This window comes from Pagrus pagrus (genome assembly GCF_965226575.1).
Source record: "Pagrus pagrus genome assembly, chromosome: 17".
NCBI classification, from domain to species: Eukaryota; Metazoa; Chordata; class Actinopteri; order Spariformes; family Sparidae; genus Pagrus; species Pagrus pagrus.
Window position 1 is genome coordinate 23,023,790 of NC_140201.1, and position 12,685 is coordinate 23,036,474.

General features: G+C 38.6%; 1 protein-coding gene across 2 annotated transcripts in view; it reads right to left on the reverse strand.

Annotated features, from left to right (window-relative positions):
- Positions 1-12,685, reverse strand: part of trappc9 (trafficking protein particle complex subunit 9) — a 209,979-nt gene that overhangs the window by 143,046 nt on the left and 54,248 nt on the right. For both annotated transcript variants that reach the window (XM_084379821.1, XM_084379820.1), the window contains one exon: positions 11,354-11,517. In XM_084379821.1, the coding sequence (XP_084235947.1) occupies positions 11,354-11,517 (164 nt within the window). The remainder of the gene's footprint in view (positions 1-11,353; positions 11,518-12,685) is intronic.

The window sequence follows — 12,685 nt, forward strand, 5'->3', positions numbered from 1 at the left end:
CAAATCTTTCATGCCTTATATAAAGTATCAAACAGAGACATCCGTAATCTTGAAAATACAATATGGAGATCACGTCAGTGCCACTCCATAGCAGATATGAAATTACCTCTATTTCTAACACTGTCCAGAACACTTGGGCTAGGGTTTCAGATTTCATCCTCTCTGGCTGTGACTAACCTGCTTCTCTTTCAACTTCAATAATCCACCTGTTAGAAAAAGTCCTGGGGAAATGCAGGAGAGCTGCAAGGTATGTACAAAAGACTAATCAGGAACAATCAACACAATTGAAAAAACAAATACCCATTAAAAATTAAGGAACCACCGAGCATTCAATTTCTCATCAAGTCAAAATGTAATTAGGAGACGAAGGACTTGGGTGTATACAATCGAAGCAATCAATGCAGTGTCAAGAGAAAGCACTGATTAGCATAAAGGTGGACTCGTACAAAGAGAAACATCTGACATCTTCCCTGTCCTACCCGCAGGTGCACAAATAATGTTCAGTAAAACAATACAAAGATGGCCATGGAAAATAATTAACACAACCCAATGACTGACGCAGTTCATATTTTTCATAGATAAAGCCTATGATTGTATTCATTGTTAATTTGTTTTTTTTCTGGAGTTAAAAAGGGTTTTGTCTACCTCAACTGCAGGTAGAAGGACTGAAGTTATTACTTTCATGAAGTACGACATTAACCTTAAGAGAAAAAAAGAACAGAACCGCTACATAACACAACACAATAACGTGGTTGTTTTTCTGTAGAGACCACTGTTTGAATACACGTTCTCCTAATTTACTGTAAATGCAACTGCTGTATAGTTAATGTTAAGGAGTGACTGTGGTTACGGTTAATAAAGTGCTGCTGATAGTTAATTGAAGCTACATGACTGGACACAAACTCTTGTTTCTTGCATGAACGTCAGACTAAACTCTAATTCAGCACTCCACACCTGTGTTGTTATTGAACAGCCGCTGGGAGTGAATCATTAGGAGAGGAACCATAAAATATGGATGTTATTCTGCAGGATAGTGGGCTGAAAAATCTCCATCGAGTTTAATTTGGCTGACTGAAATTCTTTATCTTTCCCTCACAAAAGTAGAACTATCCTAGACATGTGCAACAGGATTAAGACTACTCCACTCATTTAGCAAGGCACAGGCATCCAGGGATACCTGCTTTATTCCACTCATTCTTCTTCTTTGTGAAACCTGGTGCCTAAATTACCCAGAATGCAAGTCGAAAGCCTGCAGTTCAGTCTTAGGTTTGGGTGTGTCAAACAGCTTTGGATACTTTACCCTCTAGAATCAAGCAGAGATGCAGGCTACACGTCTGTGAGCTCACTTCTTTCTAATTCCAACTTCTTTTCCTTTTCTGACCTGTAATCTTCAGATCCAACCAACGCTGACTTAAGTGACATCACTTGAGGCAATGTCATCATCCTTGTGGAAACTACATCAGGAAATACATCTTAATACATCAGGAAAAGTGGAATTATCATAATTTTTGAGAAAAAACAAAAACTGACTAGAGTGTGAACTCATGTCAAAGATCCCCCTGCTTAAATCAAGTCGTATTTAAGCATTAGGGACGTCCCGAGCCGATCTGCGGGATCGGGATCGGGGCCGATACGGGCATTGTTTCAGTGATCGGCAATTTTGAACGTGGACCCAAGCCTGATTATTTTTATGTAAGCTTACATAAATGGAGCACAATTTGTGGCAGGCGCATGCGTAACGTTACTCTGGCAACCCTGTGGATAAAATGTCTGCTGTGTGGAAATGTCTTGAATTAGAAAGTGAACGCAGTTCAACGGTGACATGTAACATCTGCAATACGACAGTTTTGCGAGGGGGTAACAAAAGAGCTGCATTTAATAATACAAATTTGATATGGCGCATAAAAAAACAAACACTCAAAAGGAATACAAGTTCACTAAAGCAATACAGGCAAAGGCCCCAAAAGCAACACTCACGGATACTTTCAAAGGGAAAGAGAAAAACCCTTGGGACAGCGCCATGGCCAAAAATATTAGAGAGAAGGTAATTGAATTCATCACTCTGGATAACCAGCCCATCTCCGTGGTAGAGGATCAGGGTTTAGTTACTGACTTTGTTTACTTGGTTGTTTTTGTTAAAAAACAAAAAACAAATGAAAACCAATGTTACAATAGCATGTGCAGAATAAGAAAGAGCCATATGAAAGTATTTACTTTGTTTCAACAAAATAAAAAAATCTATTAAGGAACAGCTTGGATGCCGGTAATTTATTTTTATTGCAGTTGTATTATCTAGGAAAATATTAGTTAGGGCTCAGTATCGGCAGATTCTAAATATTAAATGACTTGGATTGGGATCGGGGTAAAAAAACTTTATCGGGAAATCCCTATTACGCATCTTAGTTTACTTGTTACTTTTGGAAAAGACAGCTACATCATTTTTTTTTCTTATTTTTTTTTGTGCTTCTAGCACAAAGAATGTCATTCTCCATGTCAAGCAAAACTAGAACTATGGAACCACAAATACACAGCCGTTACAAGGAATGTGATGCAGACAAAGGAGGACAGCACAGGCAGCTAACAGCCAGCTCTGACCATGGTAACCAAATCACTGAAGTAATATTAATCCCCTCTTTTGCTTTTTTTATGGGCTCTACAGTGGAAAATGTTTTGTCATTATGAAAAATTTGATACAAAGTGTTTTAGAGGACAATTAGCTGAGTTGATGTGAATATCCACAGATGAGTAAGGTAGTAGTGATAAAGAACAGGTATGATTGCAGCTTATTTCTGCTATTCAGAGACAACTCAGTTTACTCTTATTCAGATATGATTCAACAGATTATTGTATTAAGGGTTTGTTTTTGTTATCAATAAAGTTTTTATGAATACATACTTATTTTTAAGAAACTGAGCTCCTATCTCAGGTGTCAGGGTGGCTGAAGCTGTGGCGGGAAGAGTAATGCTTTGTTTTTCTTTTTGCCTCAGATTGTCTTCTTACTGTGACTCTATATCTTTTATTCATTCAGCTCCCGCAGAAAAGGCAGCGGGCTTCAGAGAGGCCCTCTCAACTGTGGCCTGTCTAAAGCCATTACCAGGTTATAACTAAGGAGGCACAGGTGGGTGGCAACGAGGTAATATGATGACCAGGGACGGCAAGTCCCATCACCATGGTGCTGCAGTGCAACACAACAGCTTCTGTCACTATCATCAATGATCTCCTGCTTAGTGATCAGGCCAGCAGACAAAGCATAGCCTCACGATTTACAGGTACACAGTTACAGGTATTTACAGTATGAATGTTAACACTTGGAAACAATCAAAATAACAACAAAAAAACAAATGCTTTATGCTCACGGGTTGTAAGAAAATCCATCTGAACAGGATCTGCAGAGTCTATCTCCATGGGTAGCAGCTCTGTGAGGCCCTACTTAATGGTGGTGCTTTGAGATAAAGGCTAACGTGAGCATGCCAACATGCTTTCAGTGAAAATGCCAACATGCCAGTGTTAAGCAGGTATAATTTTTACAATGTTCATAATATTAGTTTTGCATGTTAGCATGCTAAATTTGCTTATTAGCACCAAACACAAAGCTCAGCTGAGTCTGGTGGGTATGATATTTTTTTGCAAGGTATTTGGCTATTTTTACACCAAAGACCAAAATAGACCTAGTTCTTACTTACTACCATGCCATTAGGGATGTTAATGAGTAATTATCAATCGATTAATCGCCGTTTTTAGAATTTAACCAATTAAAAGTGTCTTAATCGACAATCAGAGATGGGCACAAGTAAAATAATAACATTTTTTTTACAATAACAGATTACAGATACTTGCTTTTCAAATATATCACAATATAAAGCACAAAATACTGGTATGAGAAAATGTACTTCATTAAAATAAATAAAAGTAATTTGTCATTTAACAAATACAAAAAGACATTTTACATAAACTGATATTACATTTTAAACATTTAGTGACCTCAGTATTGGTTGGATTTTGTTTGCGAGTTGCTTTGCTCCGTAATTAAAATGAAGTCATTATATTGTCTTATCTAAGACAAATTAATAACTTTTGTTTTATCAATTTTCTTTCATTTTATTCATAGGAGAAATGTTTATTTCCCTCTGCTTATTGCCTCTTTGTATCCTTTGTGACTTATTGTTTTAATATTGAAGCACTTTGTTAAGTCTTTTTTTGTTATGACTGCTACAACTGATTTGACATTGATTTTATTTCTGACATTTAATGATTATAAGTGAGAAACCATAGATGAAGATGGTTCACAGACATGTGAAGAATTAATGATATGGGCAACAGAAATAGCCACAGCCGAGTGTAATGACAACTGCTCCAGGCATTTTTGTAGGACTGTTAGAAATTGGTGAAACTGAAGTACTTCTTTGGCGTTTTTTCACTGTCAGGTTTAGAGCAAGCACAAGTATTGATATGCAAACGGCTGATGAAGGGCCTGTCTACGTCTGGTAATGGCTATATGTGGGAGGATGTACCCAGTATTGCAATGCAATGCACATAAAAGTAAAAAGGATCATTGGAGTTAACTAGGTACTAGCTGCTTACATCCAGAGAGCTGTTTCCATCTAGAAACCACCTGTTAATTATATCAAGTGGGCAATCATTAATGAAATGAGATGTTACAACACCAGCAAAAAATTGATTAAAAATTACATTCATTCAAGTGTGGTAATTTCGTCAAGGACTTGGCTTATTTTAAGCACTAAACATGAAACTGCAGTGGTTTCAGAAGTTGTGGCAGCAAAAAAGATGAAGTTACAGAAAGAAAAGAACTGGATGATCAATTGCACTGCAATGCAATTAGCAGGTTGGGTTGTGTGATGCAGAACGCCAGGCTTTTCTTCCTCTAAGGCAATGTGTGAGCTTTGGCTGAAATATAATTTTCTGACACGTTTTACATTTTTATAAAACTTCAAGTATTTTCTACTAACAGAGACATGAAACATGAGCTGCAGTACGGCTGCAACGAGGAAACAAGTACATTCCAATACAGTATGTGCTAATTATCAGTCTGTAGAACAAACTGAGAACACTACTCAGCAAATATGGGCAATTTCAAAGGCAGCATATCTACTAGTAGCTTTAAAGGGGTCACAACGGTTAGCATTAAACAGAAGACACTCAGCTATAAACACTGCTCTTATGCTGACTATAAAACAAGATTCCAAACTCTTTGTGAGCTCTGTAGCCCACCTGATTTCCAAAAAAAGATTAGATAAAATGTCTCTAACAGACAGACTTTATGCACTAAGATGACTATTGCATAAAGGCTTAAATACAACTTTACATGAAACAATGAGAAAGTTTGTTTCTCCTCTTGCCCAACGACAAGTCAAAATCTTTCCAAACAAACACAACCTTGGCACTGCACTGCCCTTGAGGAACATAACAGATTGTTTACCAGCCTTTAATGTAAGCTACTAAATTACAGACATCTTGAAAATTGTTTTATTACTAAAAGAAGAGGAAAAAGGTCTTTGCTAAATTCTAAGAAATCATCTTGGTGGCTGAATAGGTGTGTCCCTGTATGTGTTTGACTGACAGCAGCTGGCAGGCTGCAGCCTACATGTCATGGACAGAAAGTGTGTTATTAGTGGTGTAGCAGTGGAAGGAACACGGCAGCACCTAACCGAACCGAAGTGACATTTGCAGTTCAGTTTAGATGCTGTTTGATGTGCTGCAGCTGAACAACTAATTAGGTAACTAGCCTGCAAACTTATGTTGACAGTGCACTTTTCCCCGGTGAATGTTTGTTTGGTGGCTCGTAGGACAAGACATGTGATTGTGTTTGTAAGTTAGTTAAGAAGCAGACTCTGGCAGGAAAGCTAAGGTGGGTTGTTGTTGGGTCCGTGGCTCTTGTGATGTAAAGCAGGCTGCTGTCCAGCTGTTTGTTTGACCATCTGCCTATAGAATGCTGCTATTACTGCTCTATTCAATCATCATCATCTATTTGTTTAAAATTAAGTTATCTGACTGGCATTATTGACACAAGTTATGTGGATAGAGAACAACAGTATCCCAAGGGAAACCGTCATTAAACAAAAAAATAAAAAATATAAACCTTTTGCAGATATATATGCTGAGCAGACACAAACATGCATTTTAATTTACTTTGGACTTCAGTGAGTGGGGACTATTTAAACACTAAATGAAAGTGGCACCACACAACCGAGACCTTAATCTAAAATCTGATCAAATCTGACAAAACAAATTAGAGGTTATTTTTACACCATTGCTTACACCTCAGCTACTCAGCTAGCCTTACAACCATAAATATGCAATATATAGACGCAGAGAAAGAAAAGACTTAAAGAGAGTTTCTAAACACAACAAAGTTCGGGTCAGTTAATGTTAGACTCTGGCAGTCTGGTATAAATAAAGAATGTATAAAATACAAAAAAAAAATGGAAAACCTGGAAAAAGTAAAAATAAGAAGTTAGACTTTGCAACTGGCCGCAATCTCTTGAAGTTGAAAATAATATATGTCAGTAAAACATGGGCATGTTTTTCTTTCCTTTTAAAAATTATACAAAGTCTGCATCTTTGTCTGCGTTGGAACATCTCAACTCGGTTCACACAGGTTCAATCTGTACAAAGAAATAACATTTTTGAATTGCTGCTAATGTCCTCTGTGAAATTTCTTTAATAATATTTGTGGTAAAAGTGCTTCCTGGATATGTCCTCACTCAACACAACCACTTAAAGAGTTTCAACATCAAACACCACCACAGTTAGCCTTCAGGAACAAAGTGAAAAACAGAAAATGACTCCTGTGACACACTCCAGACAGAAGCTGATCTGACATTAAAATGGCCTTCAAAGGTCTCCCAGCTCAGACGTGGTATACTTAATTACTTACAGGGGTTCTATCTTTGTACAATAATGAGGCCTGCTGCAAGAGCACACCTGTGGAGGTGGCTGTGTCGAAGAGATGGGGCACTTGGCTGTGGTCACTGTGATACAATTAGATGAAATAATGCAAATTGTGTGGGGTGACGGTGGAGATGAGCAGAGGCAACTTGGGAGACTGATAATGTTTATGACCAGGTGTGTTTTCCAGCATCGATATGACAGTAGATAAACAGGCAGGGGTCGAGTTAGAGGAAAAGTTCAACCAAAACAACTACAAAAACGGTGGTATGAAATGTGTTACTGCTTAAGCTAAACGACATTCATATTTGCATCCTGTTTGTATTTCCATGTGTTACATGTTCATGATCAGAGCTAAATGCAAATTAATATTGTACTGAACCGTATTAAGTAGCATTGGTACATGTAGTTGTAGTTGGGAGAGTTTGTCATCCAAAGTAAAACTAATAAAACAATACTGACTGCAAAGGTAGAGATAGCTAGAATACTGATAACAACATTATCGTAGCTTCCAGATGCTGCTGCTAAGGTCCCTTAAGGACAAGAACAGCAGAGAGCGATAAAGAGGTGTTAAGGTATTAATACATACTGCAGAACCACTAAACTGTGTTGCATTGTATGTGTACTGCATCAGACTTCAGTCATCTCATCACCTGCTGATTGATACATAACAAGCAGTCGGTTAAGTTATATTTTATAGGATAGGATAAGGGAGGTATTTTTAAAATATCAATGATAGTATTTGCATGTTATACTAATGAAAAGAAATACAGAATATTGGCATCATGATGTACACTGTTTGGAGCTTGCCTTGAGCTTTTTTGATTACGTTATCTCATCGCGCTGTCCTATTCGGCACTGGTTTGATGGCATTCGTCTGGATAATGAGCATCACCAACTGTTTATTGCTATTTGCCCAGATCCTAATATTAGAATAGCAGTAATGGATGAAAACACAAAATGATTCATTCTCATTTTGCTTTAGGCGTTTTGTTTTTTAAATTTGCCCATCATTTGGATGAAAGCTTGACTATTCTGTAGATGAGTAGTATGGGTTGAGCTTTGAAGAAACAAAAAAAGGGAAACAACAGGTAAAAGAGAGAAAGTTCATCAAATCATCTTTCTTCTAACTACTTTTCTGTCTCTCACAGTAGGGACTAAACAGTCATGCTATGGGCTGAAGGGTCGAGAAACAGTATATATTGAATTCTGAGCGTTGAGCCTTCAAAAAACAAATGCAAATGGTCACTCTGGTGCCCTGGATAGGAAAGCCTGCTCTAAACAGAGATGACGCACGGAGCAAAATTTAAAAAAAAAGGATAATCAGAGAATTATAAGAGACCAAGTTGTTCCCTGAAACTGGAGAAGATAAGGATTTGAGAGGAGAGGGCAGCTTGGAAGGACTAAAAAAAGATCAAGAGGAAACCAAAGAGAAGAAACTTGAAAACAAAGATGAAGACGATGATGATCCATTCAGAGGACGACTGAAGAAAATGATAGTACTAGAGCTTTGTTGGCGGTTTCTCTTTTGGACAGTTTTATCTGCTACAACTGACACTGAAAGCCATATTTCAACTCTTTATGAATCTGACCTTATGATCTTTGGCCTTTAACCAGCCCTGCAGCTATAAGGAAATGCATGTGAAAAAAGGCGTAGGGGAAACGGAAAGGGAAGAAATATAGTTTTGTTCATTTATTATCGGGTTTCAACAACTCGACTCTGAAATCGTATCCATATTTGTGACATCACTGAGCCACTGAGTTGGAGCATCTAAAAAGCAGTTATTTTTACCTCCGACAACACAATCAGAATGGCTTCATGCTTGCTTGTGTTTGTGCTGATTAAATAAAGTATATGGTATAGGTTTTTATAGTAGAAGTTAGAGACAAACAAAATTTTTCAAAGAAAATTGTTTGATTTATTCATTTAACTTTAAAGTGTCTGTTGAAAATATCTGAGTAAAACTACAGATGGTGTTTTTCTAATTCAGGACTACAGAAGTCAGTTCTTTTTGCTTGTTCATCCAACTCTGAAAATAACATCCCCTTGGAGGCAAAACTATTTTTGCAGCCTAAATCATTTCCAACAAACAAAACAACAGTTCCATTTCAAAGAGAACTCTTGTTAACCAGAGAGACTACATCGTTCTTTGGACTCTGGCCAGCAGCGAGCAGGTATGGGAGAAGCATGAGGCGCGGAGAGCTCGGCAGTTAGTCACTGGATGGGTGTTAGCAAATCACAGACTATTTTAATTACAGTTCTGTGCTAGTTACCATTTACAGGTAAATTCTTATAAACCTTAGAGCAAGGGCTCGATCGGGCTTCTGATTTTCTAATTCTCTCACTACACTGTCAAAGGGCCATAAATCTAAATCAGCACTTGAAATGCATGAACAGTGAGAAAAATATCCAACTGAGCGGTGTCAGACTGACAGAAGCTGTCTGGTAAGACAAGACCTATGAGCGTTAACCCTTGGACAGAGGATGTGCTCGTGTAGCCAGTCTTCAATTAAACACAGAAGTGTGGTGCCATTCTGGAAATGTCAGATCAATTCCACATATACTGGCTCCCAGCATCTCCTCTTTGCTCATTACTGTGTGACTGCACACTGCTGAGGGAACAGGAGGAGGACTTTTACTCTTAATCTACTGCTTTCCAAGGTTGAATCAGACGATATATAGTGTTATTTTGTTAATATGGTCCAATCAGATATGTTTCATCCACAGGTTTAACTTACACAAGTCAGGGAAACAAAAGGATAAAGCAGGTAAATAAAAGAAAATGTGATACTGTGACATTGTATGGGTGTAAAGATAATTGTGAGGACAGATAACTGTACAAAGGACAAACTCTAAGTATAAGCATAAACTTATGGCCAAACATCTTTTGTAATACCCTAGAGTAAGAACATGCAATAAGAATACTGGACTGGACTCACAAGGACGTTAATATGAATTGTGGCCTGAGTAATACATCAGCATGAGCAATATCACTGTCATCAGCTATTTGTGGTTGCCAATCCCATCAGATTCTGCTCTGATCCGGAGCTATTTACCAACAGGAGGATAGTTTAGAGATTACTTTTTAACTTTTGGGATTAAAAAGTGGATTTATCTTCACTCCTGTTTATAAACCTGACAGTAGCAGTGATTTGCTGAGGTGACCTCCATTGTCGGGTGTTTATGTACTGTAATGTTGACTGCCGACTAGAGCTGGAGGGGAAATGTACTTTACTCTGTGAAGTTAATGTTACAGACAGGAGAGGGGGGAGACAAGAGAGAGAATCTGACTCTCCACAGTGATAAGAGCTGTTACTGGAGGTCAGCAGGGTTCTTCTCTAAACTGACAAAAATGTGCACCAATCAGCCACAACATTAAAACCACCAACTTAATATTGTGAAGGTTCCCCTTATGCAGCCAAAACAGCTCTGACCTGAGGGAGGGAGCAAGACCTCTGAGGGTTTCCTGTAGTGTCTTTTTGTGTCTCATGTTTGCAGTTGATCCTTTGGGTCTTGTGATGTTGGGGGGATGTTGGGGGGTGGGGTCTCCATGGATTGGACCACAGATGCCTGGTCAACACCTTGGGCTCTTTGTTGTGTTTCCTCAAGCTGTTCCTGAGCAGTTTTTGTGGTGTGTCAGGGCACATTACTGCCATCATTGGGTGCCGTTGCCATGAGGGGGTGTACTTGGTACATAGGTGTTTCAATTGGTGGTGTGTGTCAACTGGCATCCACATGAATGCCAGGACCCAAGGTGTCACAGCAGAACATCGCATTGTAATGAGATGATCAATGTAACTCACATCACTGTCAGTGGTTTTAATGTTGTGTACTGTATGTGAATAACTGCATGTATTTAGAGTTGTTTGTGGACCAAAGAACTTAACTCACAAAATAAACCACTATGGGCAAAGTAAAAGGTAGTACAACTGAGTGCAAAGTTTGGAAATGTTGCTGCCTTTCTTAATAATGTAGCTGTTTTTACTCACAGACAACAAGATAAAGACAGAAAAGCAAAAGGCAGCACAGACACAGGCAGTCGGAGTGAGGGGGGACTGAGATGTGACGACCTGAGCAGGTGTTGAACAAAGAGACGGAACACAGAGTGAAAAGCCACAGGGGCACGAAAGATGTAGAACCAAAGACAACGGGTAGTGACCTCTGTGTACTGCGGACACAGGGACTGCAAGAGACTGCAGCACAATCTCAGTGGGTGACAAAGTACATCAAAAGCTATCCTGACTAAAACAGCATGATAACAAATGCCACAAGCGACGCATCAATGACATCCATACATCATTGTTTTAGCATTTTTAACTTAACTAATTTCACACCTACATGCTATTAATCCACATATTGTTATTCATTTTCTCGTTTTAGACATTTACCATCTGAGGTAAGAAAAAATCAGCAGATACAGCTTTAGATACCTTGATAGGTACTGACCTTTGGTGCTGACAATCTTAGAGGTGAGCTCCAGAGTCTCGATCTGCTCAGATCCAATGTTCTCTAAGGTGATGGTCAGCTGCTGGGTCTCTCCGTTGAAAAGCTGGACTGACACAGTGCTGGACAGCTCCTCTTTCGACATCGGCTGAGGTGTGTGGGCTGACCTGTTAGGTTTGTGGAGGAGGGAGACCGTCAGTGATGGCAGAGAGCAGAACTTATTTATTTTCTCGCTTTTTTTCCCTCTAAGGCAGTGGTTCTTAATGTGAGGTCTGAGGATGTCCAGGGGTTCTTGAGGTGGTTGCAAGGGGTTCCCAGCATATTGGGGAATAATTCATTTTCACTATAATTCCAACCATAAGTAACACAGTGTCAGACTGTACAACATTTTGTATATGGATTTCATAGCCTAGACTCTCTGTGATAAATCATCTACAAGAAAAGATCTTATCAGATGGGGAACCCTGGGAAAAAAAACCTCATCAAATGTTGTTCAGTGTTCTAATTTTGGTTTAGTTTTGGGTTCCTTAACGTGAAAAACGTTTGAGAGCAACCGCCTTAGGAGAGTATGAATTAAAATTTCTAAAAACATTTTTCAAAGAAAGACAAAAGATATCAGGTGTATAATTGTGAAGAAATCTTTAATGCAGTTTGATGTGATGCAAACAGACCCTTTATACTTCATAGTAATACTTAACATAATTTGAATAACAATTCTTCAGGCATTAATCAGCCAGAGATGTGTGAAAAAAGATAAAGTTTCAAATGCTCTCCCTCGTGTTTTGATAAAGATGATACAGGCATTTTGGAATCTCATTAGCTGGAACATCATTTGTTGATGAATCTTATTCCTTCACTGCGGAATCCTGCTGAGACTTCAGGGCTGCTTTGTGTGTTTTACGATCAAACATCATGTGGGTTGGAGTTCAAGTGTTTAAAATGTGAAAGCTTAACCAAATAATAACTGAAAAAAAAGGCCTTGTTTCAAACATTAAGTCATATTGTTAAGAATGGAAACTGGTTCAGCGCAATTTAGCATAAGACTCATTCTGCATACTCACTATGACACTTGATTCTCAAGACACTACAGATTATAGGCCTACAGAATAGTTGCCAACTCTCCCAATTTTCATGGGAGCTTCCTGTTGTCGTTGCCCTTTCCTGGTTTCCTCCCGGGGCTACATTTCTCCTGTATTTCTCCTGATTTCTGACAAATTTTCGATTCTTTTGCCCCTTTTAGTAATCATAACCTGATATGGCACTGGACAGTGTGTAGTCTACTATACTGTTGCGCCTCATCCTCCTCAGGTAATGATAGACGGGCAGAGAAATGGA